General features: G+C 37.1%; 1 protein-coding gene across 1 annotated transcript in view; it reads right to left on the reverse strand.

Annotated features, from left to right (window-relative positions):
* Positions 1-17041, reverse strand: part of ADAM2 (ADAM metallopeptidase domain 2) — a 110693-nt gene that overhangs the window by 45434 nt on the left and 48218 nt on the right. The window contains exons 11-12 of the mRNA XM_043893613.1: positions 4865-5001; positions 784-964 (exon numbers count right to left, since the gene is read on the reverse strand). Of these exons, the coding sequence (XP_043749548.1) occupies positions 784-964; positions 4865-5001 (318 nt within the window). The remainder of the gene's footprint in view (positions 1-783; positions 965-4864; positions 5002-17041) is intronic.

Here is a 17041-nt window from a genome sequence, read left to right on the forward strand (position 1 = left end):
TTGTTTTCATTAGGAGCTCTGTGTTTAGTAAATTTGCAGCTCCACCAGCCAATCATGGTGTTGTCTTAGTCTCTAAGTCACGTCCGACTCTGCGACCCCAGGCCTCCAGGCTCCTCTGTCCATGGGATTTCCCAGGCAAGAATACTGGTATGGGTTGCCATTTCCTTCTCCATGGGATCTTCCCAATCCACTGATCTCACCCGAGACTCCTGCCATGTCTCTCCTGCATTGCAGATGGATTCTTTACCACTGAACCACCAGGGCAGACCAAAGAATGTATATATATATATATATATATATATATATACACATATAACTTTGCTGTCCAACAGAAGTTAACACAACATTGTATATCAGCTATACTGCAATAATAATAAAACTTTTTACAAAAAAGAAATACTAAGGAAGTATATACACAAGAGGGGAAGCATAAGCATAGTCAATTCAGCTAAAAGATTAAGAAGTGTATTCATACTGAATGAATGAATAATCTACAAACTGCTGAATTCACATATAAAAATATATGTGTAGTCATTAATATAATCCCAATATGCATCCTTTTTCTTTCATTTATTTTTATTAGTTGGAGGCTAATTACTTTACAATATTGTAGTGTTTTTTGCCATACATTGACATGAATCAGCCATGGATTTACCCAACATGCATTCTTAAGGCCTTTGTTAAAAAGCAAGTTTGATAAATTAGGTGAAATAGCAGTATTACACTATAAAATTAATACTTTTGATGTAATTCTGGTATATAGTTTTCCAAATTTGTACCAACCTCCATACCACCACAGTCACATTGTTCTCCACCTTCAACTTTTCCATTACCACAAACTGCAGCTTTGTATGTTGGATCTAAACGTGGCTGGTTTTGAAGACACTGGGACTTTGGCTTTGAAATAAAATGTACAAAATCTTCCACGCTGCAGTTACTAAAGAACTTCACACCACTGGAGTGACTAAAAACACATCAACATTACATTTTTATGTAACCATTGCTTCCTGAAAATTGCCTAGCCTCAGAATACAAGTCTATAATTTAACAATAAATATAGCTAATATAAAATTACTAAATTTTAAGGTAATGGACTCAAACCTTAGTTATGTGGGTTATTACTGGAAAATTTTATTCCCATGAGTATCATGAAAAAATTAGAGATTTTTGGACAAACTGCCAATTTTGTTTTTATTTTTTTGTGATTGCACCCAGGTGGAACATACTCTTTAGTCATATTAACCACGAATAAGAGATATATTATTATATTGCCAACAATTCAGATAATTTCTATCTAAATGCTAGAACACAAAAGGAGAAAAGTTGATAGAACTTTAATATTATTGAGAACCAGGCAGTGCAAGATGTTTATTTTGTGTGAACTGGCTTATAGAGGGTACACTATCTGACAATGAAAGCAATGTTGTCATTAGAAAGAGATGACCATTCATAATTATACCCAACTGGATAATTTATTTGCAGCTTGAACCTTTCACAAATTAGCTGGATGTCCTCATTCTCCTTTCTCCCATTTTTCCTTGATAATAGAACTTCTGATTTTCAGCTGAATACATGACTTCCTTGTGTGATACATACATTTCCCTTTTGTAAACCATAGGAGCAGACCACTAGCCTTAAAATGAAATTTTAAGTTACATGAACTTAACCATGAATTTAAGTTACATGAAGTAATGTTTACAGCCATGCTTTTTATCTGCCCCTTTATCCTACTGCCAAGAAGCCTCAGTTCCTGGCCATATGGCTCTCTATAGAAAGTTACTCAAGGGTCCTCATGATATTGCACCAGTTCCAACCCAAGCGCCTGATCAAAGAGAGAATACAGAGAAGTTTGCAAACTCTTTAATTATATAATCTTGAAAGTCACACACCATCATTTCTACCAAGGTCTATTTGATGAAATCAAGTCACCAAATCCAACCCACGTTTAACAGAGGGAAATCCAACTCTACCTCTTGAAGGGAGAAATGTCAACAATTTGTGGATGTATTTGGAAACCATCATTCTCTTTTCCTTTCCTTTTACTTCAGATAAAAATGATTATATCTTATCTCTATCTATTTTTTCTAAGATACTGTTTCCAAAGTTCAGATGTATTGCTACCTTCAAATGAGCACAATTTCATAAAGACAACTTCTTTATCTAAAGAAACAAAGTTCCTAGTTAAAATATTAACATTTCAAAGAAAGTAAAAATTCTCAGGCATATCATGTAGCACATCCGAGCTGCTGGAGACATAGACTGTATAAACCATGGACTATTGATTGCGAGCCCCCAGAAAAATGACAGCCTTTAAAAAAAAATCAGTGTGCGATGTGTATTTTCTATGGATTATAGAAACAAAATAACACGTTAAACTCCTTAGGTTTTGCTATTTAATAAGCCACATTTTAAGGTTAGGACTGAGTACAACTGCCTTAGAAAGGCATGCGTTCTACCAGGATAGGACTCAGTTCTATGTAAATCACTGAATGTGATTTTGCCAAAAGTCATTAAACACGAGTAATTCTAGGAGATGTTTCCCATCAATTTAAAGACTAGTAACAAATCTTTTTCAAATATGCTGTTTATTCACATTTTCCTTTTAATAGTGATAGATTTTTCACATCAATTTTTTGCCAGTCAATAATGATCAAAATGGTCATGTACAGATGTGAGAGTTGGACTATAAAGAAAGCTGAGCGCCAAAGAATTGATGCTTTTGAACTGTCTGTGGTGTTGGAGAAGACTTTTGGGAGTCCCTTGGACTGCAAGGAGATAAAACCAGTTAATCCTAAAGGAAATCAGTCCTGAATATTCATTGGAAGGGCTAATGCTAAAGCTGAAGCTCCAGTACTTTGGCCACCTGATGCAAAGAGCTGACTCATTGGAAAAGACCCTAATGCTGAGAAAGATTGAAGGCAGAAGGAGAATGGGATGACAGAGGATGAGATGGTTGGATGGGATCACCAATGCTATGGACATGAGTTTGAGTAAGCTCCGGCAGTTGGTGATAGACAAGGAAGCCTGTTGTGCTGCAGTTCATGGGGTGGCAAAGAGTCAGACATGATTGAGCGACTGAACTGAATGATCAAAATGTCTGTGTCCTCCAAAATTTCACAATCATGCTATTAAAATGATGCAATACATTTAAAGATAAGATTAACAAGCATTTTTTTGCAAGATTGTAATTTGTCAAGTTAAGCTTTTTAAAAAAGGTTTCCACAGATGCATGGTTTCTATATGTGTATTAATAATTCTACCATATTTATACAGGCCATCACTTTATATTTTTAAGCAAAATTTCTATTTTTTCATATCTACACAAGAATCAAAATTCTATTATGTCAAAAAATTAATTAAAAAATTTCAACTCTCATTACTATTTGCAAATTAAAGTTTGTTGTTTTGGGAGAGAAATTGGAAGGTGAAAAAAGGCAAAATATTTGAGATAATATAGAAGAAATTAAATGTATTATTAAATAAAATGATGTACTATTGGGTTTACAGTCCAAGAAAAAAAAGGATAAAAGTCTGACTTCAGTTACTGATTGGATGATGGTTTCCCTAAATCTCCTGACTATTTGGTCCTAACTCTATAAAATCTCATGGCATATTCTAAAAATATTGAGGATAATAGCGAAGAATTCACTAGGCCTTTGAGGCACAATAAGTACTGCAAAAGGCCTTCTCTAGTGACAAAGAAAAACCCAAACCTGTGTCTTCTACATTGCAGGTGGGTTCTTTACCCCTGAGCTTCTGGAGAGGCCCCTGCTTATATTACCCATCAGTTTTTTGTAGGTTGTCCACTTTTTTCCATTTAAGCCCTTAGCATATTAATCATAGTTAAACTCCCAGTCTAATAATTGCAAAATCTTTGCCATATCTGAACCAAGTTTTCATGCCTGCCTTTTCTCATGTCTTCTCAAGCTCTGCTTTTCCTTGCCCTTCGTTTGACTTGTAACTTTGTGTTGAAAGCTGGACTTGTGGTGGATGTCAGAGGCTTCAGATTCTTCAGGTGTCTTCTGTTGTCTCCCTATGGTCTATAGGTTTTCCCAGTAACTCTGTCTGAAATGGAGTCTGTGTCTGGCAGCTCTCATGGTATAATGCATGGCTTTTCTACCAAAGTCCTGTGCATGTGGTGGTTAGGTGCTGAAAAGCATCTTTGAAATCAGTAGATGCCAACATTTCAGGCTGAGCCAGGTAGAATGAAGAAGATTCATGTTAAAAGGCCTTACTAAGTCATTCTTGTATAATGATAACAAGTCTGTATTTGACTTATCAAATCATGCATTAAGCTATAAAATCATGCAAGTAACAAAGTGATGAATGTAAAATGTGACCTACTTCTACATTTATCATTTTGTTACTTGTGTGATTTTATAGCTTAATTCATAATTTGATAGGCCAGAAACAGTAAGTAGGTTACAAAGGGGGCTTCCCTGGTGGCTCAGACAGTAAAGAATCCACCTGCAATGCGGGAGACCTGGGTTCAGCCCCAGGGTTGGGAAGATCCCCTGGGGGAGGGCACAGAAACCCACTCCAGTATTCCTGCCTGGAGAATCCCCATGGACAGAGCAGCCTGGTGGGCTGCAGCCCATGGGGTCACAAAGAGATGGACATGACTGAGCGACTAAGCACACAGGTCACATGTGAGAAAGCAAGTGTGACATTAGATTACAAGAAATACTGAGAGATACATGCAGCAGGGGCATTGGATTATATATTTTGATCTGGGATCAGTGACCACAATTTATATTTGACTATTGCTAATTATTTTGATAGCACAGATTTCATAAACAAAATACACAAAGCTTGTTTTCACATAAACTACATACGTAAAGCATATAAAAGTGAAGCATCTTACATAGCTGCTGGGTTCATAATGCAGACCTCTCCTGGGCAGTGGCATTTGTTAATGTCATCATAAGGTATTCCCATACTAAGGCTCAATAACTGAGCTAAAATAATGGCAAGTGATTCCAGGTTTATGGTGCTGGGGTGCTGGGGAAAAAAACACACACACACACACACTTATACATTCACATATATGGAGCATAATATAATTATTAGAAACAGTCACATGATGAAATGCAATTGAGACATCAAATATGTCAATCACAGAAGGTGTCATTATCAATATAAGGGAAAATAGCAAAAGGAAAGGGAAAAAGCAAAGTGTGAAATTTTACCAAAACACAAATGTATTGTTCATTTGTTGGCATCAGGCCAAGAAAATATTTGTAACAATAACTTGGTATTCATATATAACAATAGTGCCATGTTTTACTTTTAAAAGAAAATAAAAAAGACACCCACTTATATACACAGTTATAAAGTGCCAGTTACAAATGAATAGTTTGCCAGTTATAAATGAATAGTTTGTGTTCATTTATAATTTAATTATTAGGAGATAATATTTTATATGATGTTTCACACATTTTCAAAAATCATAAATTAACGCTTATATTAGTTTAGATTATGGTAATAATGACTCTTGCTTTTTTTTCTTGCTTTTTTTCCCTTGCTTTTCTTTTTTTTTAAAGAATAGCAAGAAAAAGCAAAAAAAAATAAAAAAATAAAAAAATTTAAAAAAGCAAGAGTCATTTTTACCATAGCCTAAATTAGCAAAAGAGCTTCAGAAAAACATCTACTTTTGCTTTATTGACTATACCAAAGCATTTGACTGTGTGGATCACAACAAACTGTGGAAAATTTTTAAAGAGGTGGGAATACCAGACCACCTGACTTGCCTTCTGAGAAACCTGTATGCAGGTCAAGAAGCAACAGTTAGAAATGGACATGGAACAACAGACTGGTTCTAAATCAGGAAAGGAGTGCGTCAAGGCTGTATATTGTCACCCTGCTTATTTAACTCATATGCAGAGTACATCATGTGAAATGCTGGGCTGGATAAAGCACAAGCTGGAATCAAGATTGCTGGGAGAAATATCAATAACCTTAGATACGCAGATGACACCACTCTTATGGCAGAAAGCAAAGAAGAGCCTCTTGATGAAAGTGAAAGAGGAGAGTGAAAAGTTGGTTTAAAGCTCAACATTCAGAAAACTAAGATCATGGCATCTGGTCCCAGCACTTCATGGCAGATAGATGGGGAAACAGTGGAAACAGCGAGAAACTTTATTTTCTTGGGCTCCAAAATCACTGCAGATGTGACTGCAGCCATGAAATTAAAAGATGATTGCTCCTTGGAAGAAAAGTTATGACCAACCTAGACAGCATATTAAAAAGAAGAGACATTACTTTGCCATCAATAGTCCACTAGTCAAAGCTATAGTTTTCCCAGTAGTCACGTATGGTTGTGAGAGTTGGACCATAAAGAAATTTGAGAGCTGAAGAATTGATGTTTTTGAATGGAGGTGTTGGAGAAAATTCTTGAGAGTCCCTTGGACAGCAAGGGGATCTAACCAGTTAATCCTACAGTAAATCAGCCCTGAATATTCATTGGGAGGACTAATGTTGAAGCTGAAACTCCAATACTTTGGAGATCTGATGTGAAGAACTGACTCATTGGAAAAAATCCTGATGCTGGGAAAAGTTAAAAGCAGGAGGAGAAGGGGGCAACAGAGGATGAGATAGTTGGATGGCATCACTGACTTGATGGACATGAGTTTGAGCAAGCTCTGGGAGTTGGTGATGGACAGGGAAGCCTGGCGTGCTGCAGTCCATGGGGTCATAAAGAGTCGGACATGACGGAGTAACCGAACTGAATAATGACTGAAAATAAGAATACTGACCTTCCATAGTTGTTTTAAACTTTATTTTAAAAATAAAATAAGGGAGGGAGGGAGAGAGAGCCAGGGAAGAGGAGGAGAAGGGGAGGAGGAATGATTGATGCTGTGGGGAGGAAAATGAAGGATTCTGCTAAATTTCAAGCATATAAATAATAGGATATTATAAAATATAATGATAGGACACTTTTATTAGCATAGTTTTCAGACTTTCTAAGTTTCAGGATCATGTAGAAAATGCCTGTAATCTCTCAATCAGAATATCTTTACAATTGTTTCTTTTTCTCTTGTTCCTCATTAGCATTTATAGCTCAGGAAGAGGGAAACAACAACATCCAAACCATCTCCCTTTAGTTATTTGTGTGTGTATGTTAGTCATCCAGTGATGTCTGACTCTTTGTGATCCCATGGACTGTAGCCCACGAGGCTCCTCTGTCCATGGGATTCTCCAGGCAAGAATACTGGGGTGGGTTGCTGTTATTGTATAAAAACCCCAATAGGCAACGACAGAGGATGAGATGGTTGGATGGCATCACTGACTTGATGGATATGAGTCTGAGCAAGCTCTGGGAATTGGTATTGGACAGGGAAGCCTGGCGTGCTACAGTCCATGGGGTTGCAAAGAGTCAGACACGACTGAGCGACTGAACTGAACTGATCTGTGAGTTTGATGTATGAAGCAGGACAGCCAAAGCTGGTGCTCTGTGACAACCTGGAGGGATAGGGTGGGGAGGGAGGTGGATGGGGGCTCAGGAAGGAGGGGATACAGGTATACCTATGGCTAATGCTTATTGATGTATGGCAGAACTAACACAATATTGTAAAGTAACTATCCTCCAGCTAAAATATTAAAAAAAGAACAGCATCTGACGTCTGTTATAGCTTTGCTTGTGGCTTCTTTTGCCCAACATATATGTTCTGAAACTCAACAATGGTAAGTATAACAATACATCTTTTTATTGCTTATAGTATATGAACCATTATATGAAGCAATAAAAAACATGTTTATCAATTTCACGGATAACCAATATTGTTAAGATGTCAATCTCCCTTCAAATTGACCTAAAGATTCAATTCAAAACCAATCAATGTCCAAGCAGTTTTTCTTGAAATTGACAAGCTGATTTTAAAAGAGAAAGGCAGCAAACCTAGAAAAGCTAAATCAGTCTGAAGAGGCAGTAGTAGGGCTCACACTATCATTTTTTATAATTTGCCATAAAACTACAGCAAGTTTTATTTATATTGAGACAAGGAGGTGTTGGAGAAAGGAAAGACGTAAAGCTGTCTATGTATCTATCATCTATTCATCATCTCTATCATGCACATATCTTTTAATGTTTAAGGACATAGTTATACTTAAGTAATAGAAATTGTATTAATCAGACTTCTTTTGAGAAATAAAACCAATAGCATATATATAACAATGAATATTATATATGAAGAGTTTACAATAAAGAATTGGTTCAGACAAATATGAAGACTGGCAAGTCCAGACCTTTAGAGTGAGCTGGAAGCCTGGAGACACAGGAGAGCTGATAGCGCAGTTGAAGCCTGAAGGCACACTGCTGATGAATTTCCTCCTGCTAGAAGGGGATGGTGTTTTTGTTCTATTCAGGCCTTGAACCGATTGGATGAGGTCAACCCACATTGCGGAGGGCAAGGTGCTTTACTCAGATTTCACTGATTTAAATATTAATCTAATCAAACCTCTCCAAAGTGACATATAAAATTAAGCATCACAAAAGTCTCTCAAACTTTAGAGGTTCAGGTTCAAAATGCAACTATTTTTACACCTTTCCATTTCCCCTCTGCCTCCAAGGCCAGCTGCACCAATTCCCCCTACCGAGTTTTTAAAGAAAAATCTTAAGCATAGTCATAGATGTTTCCATCATTCATGGTATGTATCCAGTAAGTTAGCAAGCCCTATATGTTCTGCTTTCGTGATATATACCAGATAAAAATTACTTCTCGCATATCCAAGAATAAGACACTAGCTAATATCTCAGATGACCATTATATCTACTACCGTGGGCAGGAATCCCTTAGAAGAAATGGATTAGCCATCAACAAAAGAGTCCGAAATGCAGTACTTGGATGCAATCTCAAAAATGACAGGATGATCTCTGTTCATTTCCAAGGCAAACCATTCAATATTACAGTAATCCAAGTCTATGCCCCAACCAGTAATGCTGAAGAAGCTGAAATTGAACAGTTCTATGAAGACCTACCAGACCTTCTAGAACTAACACTCAAAAAGGATGTCCTTTTCATTATAGAGGACTGGAATGCAAAAGTAGGAAGTCAAGAAACACCTGGAGTAACAGGCAACTTTGGCCTTGGAGTACAGAATGAAGCAGGGCAAAGGCTAATAGAGTTCTGCCAAGAGAACACACTGGTCGTAGCAAACACCCTTTTCCAAAAACACAAGAGAAGACTCTGCATCTGGGCATCACCAAATGGTTGACACTGAAATCAGATTGATTATATTCTTTGCAGCCAAAGATGGAGAAGCTTCATACAGTCAGCAAAAACAAAACTGGGAGCTGACTGTGGCCCAGATCATGTACTCCTTATTGCCAAATTCAGACTGAAATTGGAGAAAGTGGAGAAAACCACTAGACCATTCAGGTATGACCTAAATCAAATCCCTGATGACTATACAGTGGAAGTGAGAAATAGATTTAAGGGACTAGATCTGATGGACAGAGTGCCTGATGAACTATGGACAGAGGTTCGTGACATTGTACAGGAGACAGGAATGAAGATTATCCCCAAGAACAAGAAATGCAAAAAAGCAAAATGGCTGTCTGAGGAGGCCTTACAAATCGCTGTGTAAAAAGGGAAGTGAAAAGGAAAGGAGAAAAGGAAAGATATATCCATTTGAATGCAGATTTCCAAAGAATAGCAAGGAGATATAAGAAAGTCTTCCACAGTGATCAATGCAAAGAAATAGAGGAAAACAATAGAATGGGAAAGACTAGAGATCTCTTCAAGAAAATTGGAGATACTAAGGGAACATTTTATGCAAAGATGGGCTCAATAAATGACAGAAATGGTAGGGACCTAACAGAAGCAGAAGATATTAAGAAGAGGTGGCAAGAATACACAGAACTGTCCCAGATAATCACGATGGTGTGATCACTCACCTAGAGCCAGACATCCTGGAATGTGAAGTCAAGTGGGCCTTAGGAAGCATCACTACAAACAAAGCTAGTGGAGGTGATGGAATTCCGGTTGAGCTCTTTCAAATCCTGAAAGATGATGCTGTGAGAGTGCTGCACTCAATACACCAGCAAATTTGGAAAACTCAGCAGTGGCCACAGGACTGGAAAAGGTCAGTTTCCATTCCAATCCCAAACAAAGGTAATGCCAAAGAATGCTCAAACTACTGCACAATTGCACTCATCTCACACGCTAGTAAAGTAATGCTTAAACTTCTCCAAGCCAGGCGTCAGCGATACGTGAACTGTGAACTTCCAGATGTGCAAGCTGGTTTTAGAAAATGCAGAGGAACCAAAGTTCAAATTACCAACATCTTCTGGATCATCAAAAAAGCAAGAGAGTTCCAGAAAAACATCTATTTCTGCTTTATTGATTATGCCAAAGCCTTCGACTGTGTGGATCACAATAAACTGTGGAAAATTCTGAAAGAGATAGGAATACCAGACCACCTGACTTGCTTCTTGAGAAACCTATATGCAGGTCAGGAAGCAACAGTTAGAACTGGAAATGGAAAACAGACTGGTTCCAAATAGGAAAAGGAGCACATCAAGGCTGTATATTGTCACCTTGCTTATTGAACTTATATGCAGAGTACATCATGAGAAATGCTGGGCTGGAGGAAGCACAAGCTGGAATCAAGATTGCAGGGAGAAATATCAATAACCTCAGATATGCAGATAACACCACCCTTATGGCAGAAACTGAAGAAGAGCTAAAGAGCCTCTTGATGAAAGTGAAAGAGGAGAGTGAAAAAGTCGGCTTAAAGCTCAACATTCAGAAAACTAAGATCATGGCCTCTGGTCCCATCACTTCATGTTAAATAGATGGGGAAACAGTGGAAACTGTGGCTGACTTAATTTTTCTGGGCTCCAAAATCACTGCAGATGATGATTGCACCCATGAAATTTAAGACACTTACTCCTTGGAAGGAAAGTTACGACCAGCCTAGACAGCATATTAAAAAGTAGAAACCTCACTTTGTCAACACAGGTCCGCCTAGTCAAGGCTATGGTTTTTCCAGTGGTCATGTATGGATATGAGAGTTGAACTATAAAAAAGCTGACAGCCAAAGAATTGATGCTTTTGAACTGAGGTGTTAGGGAAGACTCCTGAGAGTCCCTTGGTCTGCAAGGAGATCCAACCAGTCCATTCTAAAGGAGATCAGTCTTGGGTGTTCACTGGAAGGACTGATGTTGAAGCTGAAAATCCCATACTTTGGCCACCTGTTGCGAAGAGCTGACTCATTGGAAATGACTCTGATGCTGGGAAAGATTGAGGGCAGGCGAGAAGGGGACGACAGAGGATGAGATGGTTGGGTGGCATCACCAACTCAGTGGACATAGGTTTGGGTAGACTCCTGGAGTTGGTGATGGACAGGGGGGCCTGGTGTGCTGCGGTTCATGGGGTCACTAAGAGTCGGACATGATTGAGCGACCTGACTGAATACCAATCATTTGAAACTGTCTCCTTAGTCTCCTTGTGGTGGATCTCCAGTCCTCTACAATCACTTTTCTATATAATCAGAAAAATATTTCTGTCTGGCTTCAAAACTTCCAGTGCCTATTCATTACAAAGAGGATAATATTCAAAACTATTTACTAAGATCAATAAGGCTCTATATGCTTATAGACTGCTGCTTCCTTTGACAATCAATATTTTCGCAACCATCTTCTTTCCTGATATTCATTTCCACCTGTAAGCCTTGAATTTAATGATAATTCTCATGGGTTCTGATTTCCCAGGTCTTGCAATGACTGTTTTTATCTCATCATTCATTCCTCTTCTTAAAAACCTTCTCTTTGAAGTTTTTATCTCATGATCCCATCTAAAATAACCTACTCTGCGTCCTGTCAATTTTTATTATATTATCCTGATATATCTTTTTATTGCACGCGTGTTCAATTGTATCCGACTCTTTGTGACCGTGTGGACTGTCTTCTGTCCACGCAATTTTCCAGGCAAGAATATTGGGGTGGGTTGTCATTTTGTACTCCAGATCTTATTAGGAAATGCAAATATAAGAATTAAATAACCAGTTCCCTCAAAATTGTGTTTCTAAAAGCATTTTTTAAAGACCTAATATCCTTTTAGAATATCTCTGTTCTACCTATCATATCTTTATTTCTGCTTTTGTCTTCACTATTTCTTGTGTTCCACATGTTTTAGAGCAATGTTGTTTTCATCTTTCCAGACGTTTCTGGTTGGATAAATAGCTCACTGATTTTCAGCTTTATTTTTTTGCCAAATTCACTAGATACTAATTTCCTTAACTATTCTGCCTGAAGACTCCCACTCCTCAAGTTTTAGCATGAGTTATTTTATAGTAATGTCTTTAGACATTCACAACTTCCCATTATGACCCTGTCTATAGTTTACTAGTGCTTTTGACTGGAAGTCTATTATAAACATTAAAGTTTAATATTATATTTCATTTTTCTTAGTGCCTGAATGTATTTTTCTTGTTGAAAATCATTTGATTATATATGTCGAGGTCTATATCTAGACTTCCTATTTTGTTATATTGATAAATTTATCTACACTGTAACATCTTAATTACCACAGTTTTATAATAAGTTTATATCTTCAACTTTTCCTCAATTTCCAATCTGGCTTTATCTATTTCCTTATATATATATACACACACATATATATATATGTATAAGATTTCAATATAAGCTTGTCAATTTTACCCCAAAAAAGTTGCTGAGATTTTCATTAGGATTGCACTGACATCGCTACAATATAGAAAAAGAAAATTGAATCCTATGTGAAAGAGGAAACAATTCAACAGAGTAAGAAAAAATCTATATAAGCATACCAAAAACTATAGTAAAAAATTCTGCTACTAAAATGGGACATTTAGAAAAAAAATTCACATAAGTTTAAATGGAGTTAATTCCCCTTCAAAAATAAATATAGGATAAAAAAACAAAATACATTAACTTAAAGTTTAGAAGATTAGAAATATTGATGGACTTGAGCTTTTTTATTATGTTAAAAATGTCTATGATAACCTAGAACAAACATAATATCTAATAGTAAAATATTGAGAGTTTTTTCCTTGAGGAAATGATACAAAAATGTCTACTATGAATTCAACTAAACATTGTTAACTTGAGTTGCTCTTGGGATCCTAGGCAATTCAATAGGAGAACAAAACTAAAAATAAAAGATATACATATTGGTAAGAGAAAAGAGAATAAAATTGTTTCTATTCACATATGGCAAAATTGGACACAAAAATTTATCTCTAAAACTACTAGAAGTAAATATAGATATATTATTTTATACCAGTCAATAACATTTGTTTTTCAATATAACAGAAACTCATAAATTATACTTAAAATACAGTATTTACTGATATCATCAAACAATGTAGTATTTACTGGGATGCTTAGGAATAAATCAAACAAAATATTTACAAAACTTTTACATGGAAAACTACACTGATGTTTATGCCTATTTGCTATTATATCTATAAGTATATTGTATTCTAAATCTCATTTTCTCATGTTTACTTCTTATTTAACTGAGGTATATTTTATTATCTTATATTCACCTTCACTTTGTCCTATTAATGTATTTCTTTTAGAGAACTAATATTTGAACTTAATTTTTTAAAAAATCCATCAGAGACTCACTTAATTGGTTTAATTCATCTACATTCACACGATTGTCATTCTATTAGGGTATATTTAAACTATTTAATTTGATTATTTTCTGGTCATTTTATTTTACATTATTGTTTTCATGCTTCTTCTTTCTTGACTGTACTTACATTTCTTCTATTAGACCATTATCTGGTATAGTTCTCTTCTTGATTGTTTTTAAGACTATCTTCCATTTCATACACCCTTACTTCTTTCTAGAACATATCAATATCTTTCCTGTTTTCTTAAGAAGACAAGTCCTATAATATGCTTTCATTTCATTTTTATCTCCTCTTTACTCTGCCTGCCCAATGCAGGAGACACAGGAGACAAGGATTTGATCCCTGGGTTGGGAAGATTCCATTGGGGTAGAAAATGGCAACCCACTCCAGTATTTTCCCCTGAGAAATCTCATGGACAGAGGAGCCTGGCGGGCTATTGTCTATGGGGTCGCAAAGAGTCAGAAACAACTGAGTGACGAAGCACACACAATCCTCTCCACTCTATCATAGAATCTATGAGTTCTAGTTTTGTACTGATTTAACTTTTCTTTGCCAGGCACCTCAGTCCTAGCCCAGTTTCAGGTATTTTCCTTTTAGTTGTTGTTTAATCGCCAAGTCGTGTGGGACCCTTTTGCAACCCCATGGACTGTAGCTCACCACTGCTCCTCTATCCATGGGGTTTCCCAGGCAAGAATACTGGAGTGGGTTGCCATTTCTTTCTCTGGGGGACCTTCCCAACCTCACCAGGGACCAAACCCACTTCCTCTGCATTGGCAGTTGGGTTCTCTACCACTGACTCACCAGGGAAGCTCTCCATTTTCCTTTTACAGTAACAATAACATTTAGCAACATTTACTCACTCTATGTATGCACATATGTTAGTCACTCTGTCTGACTCTGTGACCCCATGGACTGTAGCCCGCCAGGCTCCTCTGTCCATGGGATTCTCCTGACAAGAATACTGGAGTGGGTTGCCATTCCCATCTCCAGTGGATCTTCCCCACCCAGGGATCAAACCCGAGTCTCTCACATTGCAGGCAGATTCTTTACCATCTGAACCACTAGGGAAGCAGTTCTCATAAGCCTTGTGGCTTTTCATAAATAATTTATACAAATATGTTATGAATGTTAGTCTTCTGTTTACAAATATTTTGAGGACTTATATGACTGAGAGTATTTTTATTGTTCCTTATGTTTGAATTAAAACATTCTTTAAAAATATGAATCTTGCCTTCAAAGTACTTTCAGCTCAATATTTTAAGAATAAAGTCTTTGCATACAGTGTGGTTTTTCACACTATGGAATGTCTTCCTTGTTAGACATTGTTATATTATTATTTTTTTCTTTTTATAAGCATAACTTTTCTTTGATATTTTAATTCCATTATTGGTATGCATTTGTATCTATTCTTTTTTGGCTTTCCATGTATCCTTTTCATCAGACAACCCACTTTCATCCCTTACTGCCAGGGATCATGGGCCTACTCTAGGGGGACTTTCCTGGTGCAGGAATCTTGTTGATCTGGTAGTGGCTAGAGACAGTGAGCCATGACTATCATTCTGTGAAATTATCTCCGTTTTTTTCTTCAGAAGTGTTCTTTTGACTTTAAAAATTTTATCTCCGTTACTTCAGTCATCCATGTCTCTTAATTTTGTCTGTTACTTCTCCAGTGTCTTCTGAGAGAGGTCCCAATTCTGATTTCCCAATTTTATAATTTATCTTCGTATGTACTTTTCATGCAATTTATTACAGCTATTTTCTTGTTCATATCTAATGTTTCCAACTAGTCTGCATCTTTGATACTGTACACTTCGTTTTGCTCGAGATTCCTTGTCTACAACTACTCATAGTTTTGCTCCACTTTGTCGGTGTTGTGTCGTGTGCTTTTTTTCTGAGAAAGTTTAATACCTGTGATCTGTATAGTCCACAAACTGAAGTCAACAGATAAAGTATCTGGTAGCACGTAATGTATATAACTCGTGATACCAAGAGCTAATTTGTGTCCATCCTTGGGTGTGAACTTGCGTTAGGATAGATGAGTGGAGGAACCCAAGGGCAAAGAACTGCAGGCATCAAAAATCTTCTGCTAATTATATTTACTTGCTTCTACTCAACCCAAAACTACCTGGATTGGTTTCACCCATAAACTTTTAGGAAGAAGTAGCATCGAAAAGATGTGGTTCTTAGAATTTATTCCACAACTCTGGGGGTTAGGCAGGGGAGAGGGTGGTGTGTTTTTAAGTATCTGAGGACAAGAGGTTTGACTATTTTCTTCAGTATCGCATCTCTGTGAATATCAGCTGCTGTTAGTTTTTCCAGGGAAAAGTTAGGCAGTGATTACCCCAGTGAAGTGTGGAGAATAAGAAAGAATACTAGAAGAGTTCTCTGATTGCTCCTTTCAGTACAGAGACCACTGCCCTCCAGTAAACAAGGAGATATCCTTCCACTTGGTAGCTAAGCTGGTTGCATTTGACAGTCTTAAGATTTTTCAGAGTTGTATATGACTGGGTAAATCAGCCAAACTCTAGCTTTTGAGACTAGGTAATCATTTGCTGTAAAAGATAAGCCATGTTTTAATGAATTATGATTTAAAGGATAAAATTTATGTTTTCATTTCATTGATTCTTCTTATATCTTCACTTATTTACTGAAAGAAGTGCATGATGGGTTGCCTTTCTAAAACTCCAGGTTAATTTGTACAAACACACACACAAAATTTTTTTTCATTTATTTTTATTAGTTGGAGGCTATTTACTTTACAGTATTGTAGTGGTTTTGCCATACATTGACATGAATCATCCATGAATTTACATGTGTTCCCCATCCCGATCCCCCCTCCCACCTCCCTCCCCATCCCATCCCTCTGGGTCTTCACAGTGCACCAGCCCCGAGCACTTGTCTCATGCATCCAACCTGGGCTGGTGGTCTGTTTCACCCTTGATAGTATACTTGTTTCAATGTTGTTCTCTCAGAACATCTCACCCTTGCCTTCTCCCACAGAGTCCCAAAGTCTGTTCTGTACATCTGTGTCTCTTTTTCTGTTTTGCATATAGGGTTATCGTTATCACCTTTCTAAATTCCATATATATGCGTTAGTATACTGTATTGGTCTTTATCTTTCTGGCTTACTTCACTCTGAATAATGGGCTCCAGTTTTATCCATCTCATTAGAACTGATTCAAATGAATTCTTTTTAATGGCTGAGTAATATTCCATGGTGTATATGTACCACAGCTTCCTTATCCATTCATCTGCTGATGGGCATCTAGGTTGCTTCCATGTCCTGGCTATTATAAACAGTGCTGTGATGAACATTGGGGTGCATGAGTCTCTTTCAGATCTGGTTTCCTCGGTGTGTATGCCCAGGAGTGGGATTGCTGGGTCATATGGCAGTTCTATTTCCAGTTTTTTAAGGACT

Source organism: Cervus elaphus, chromosome 32, assembly GCF_910594005.1.
Source record: "Cervus elaphus chromosome 32, mCerEla1.1, whole genome shotgun sequence".
Classification (NCBI taxonomy): domain Eukaryota; kingdom Metazoa; phylum Chordata; class Mammalia; order Artiodactyla; family Cervidae; genus Cervus; species Cervus elaphus.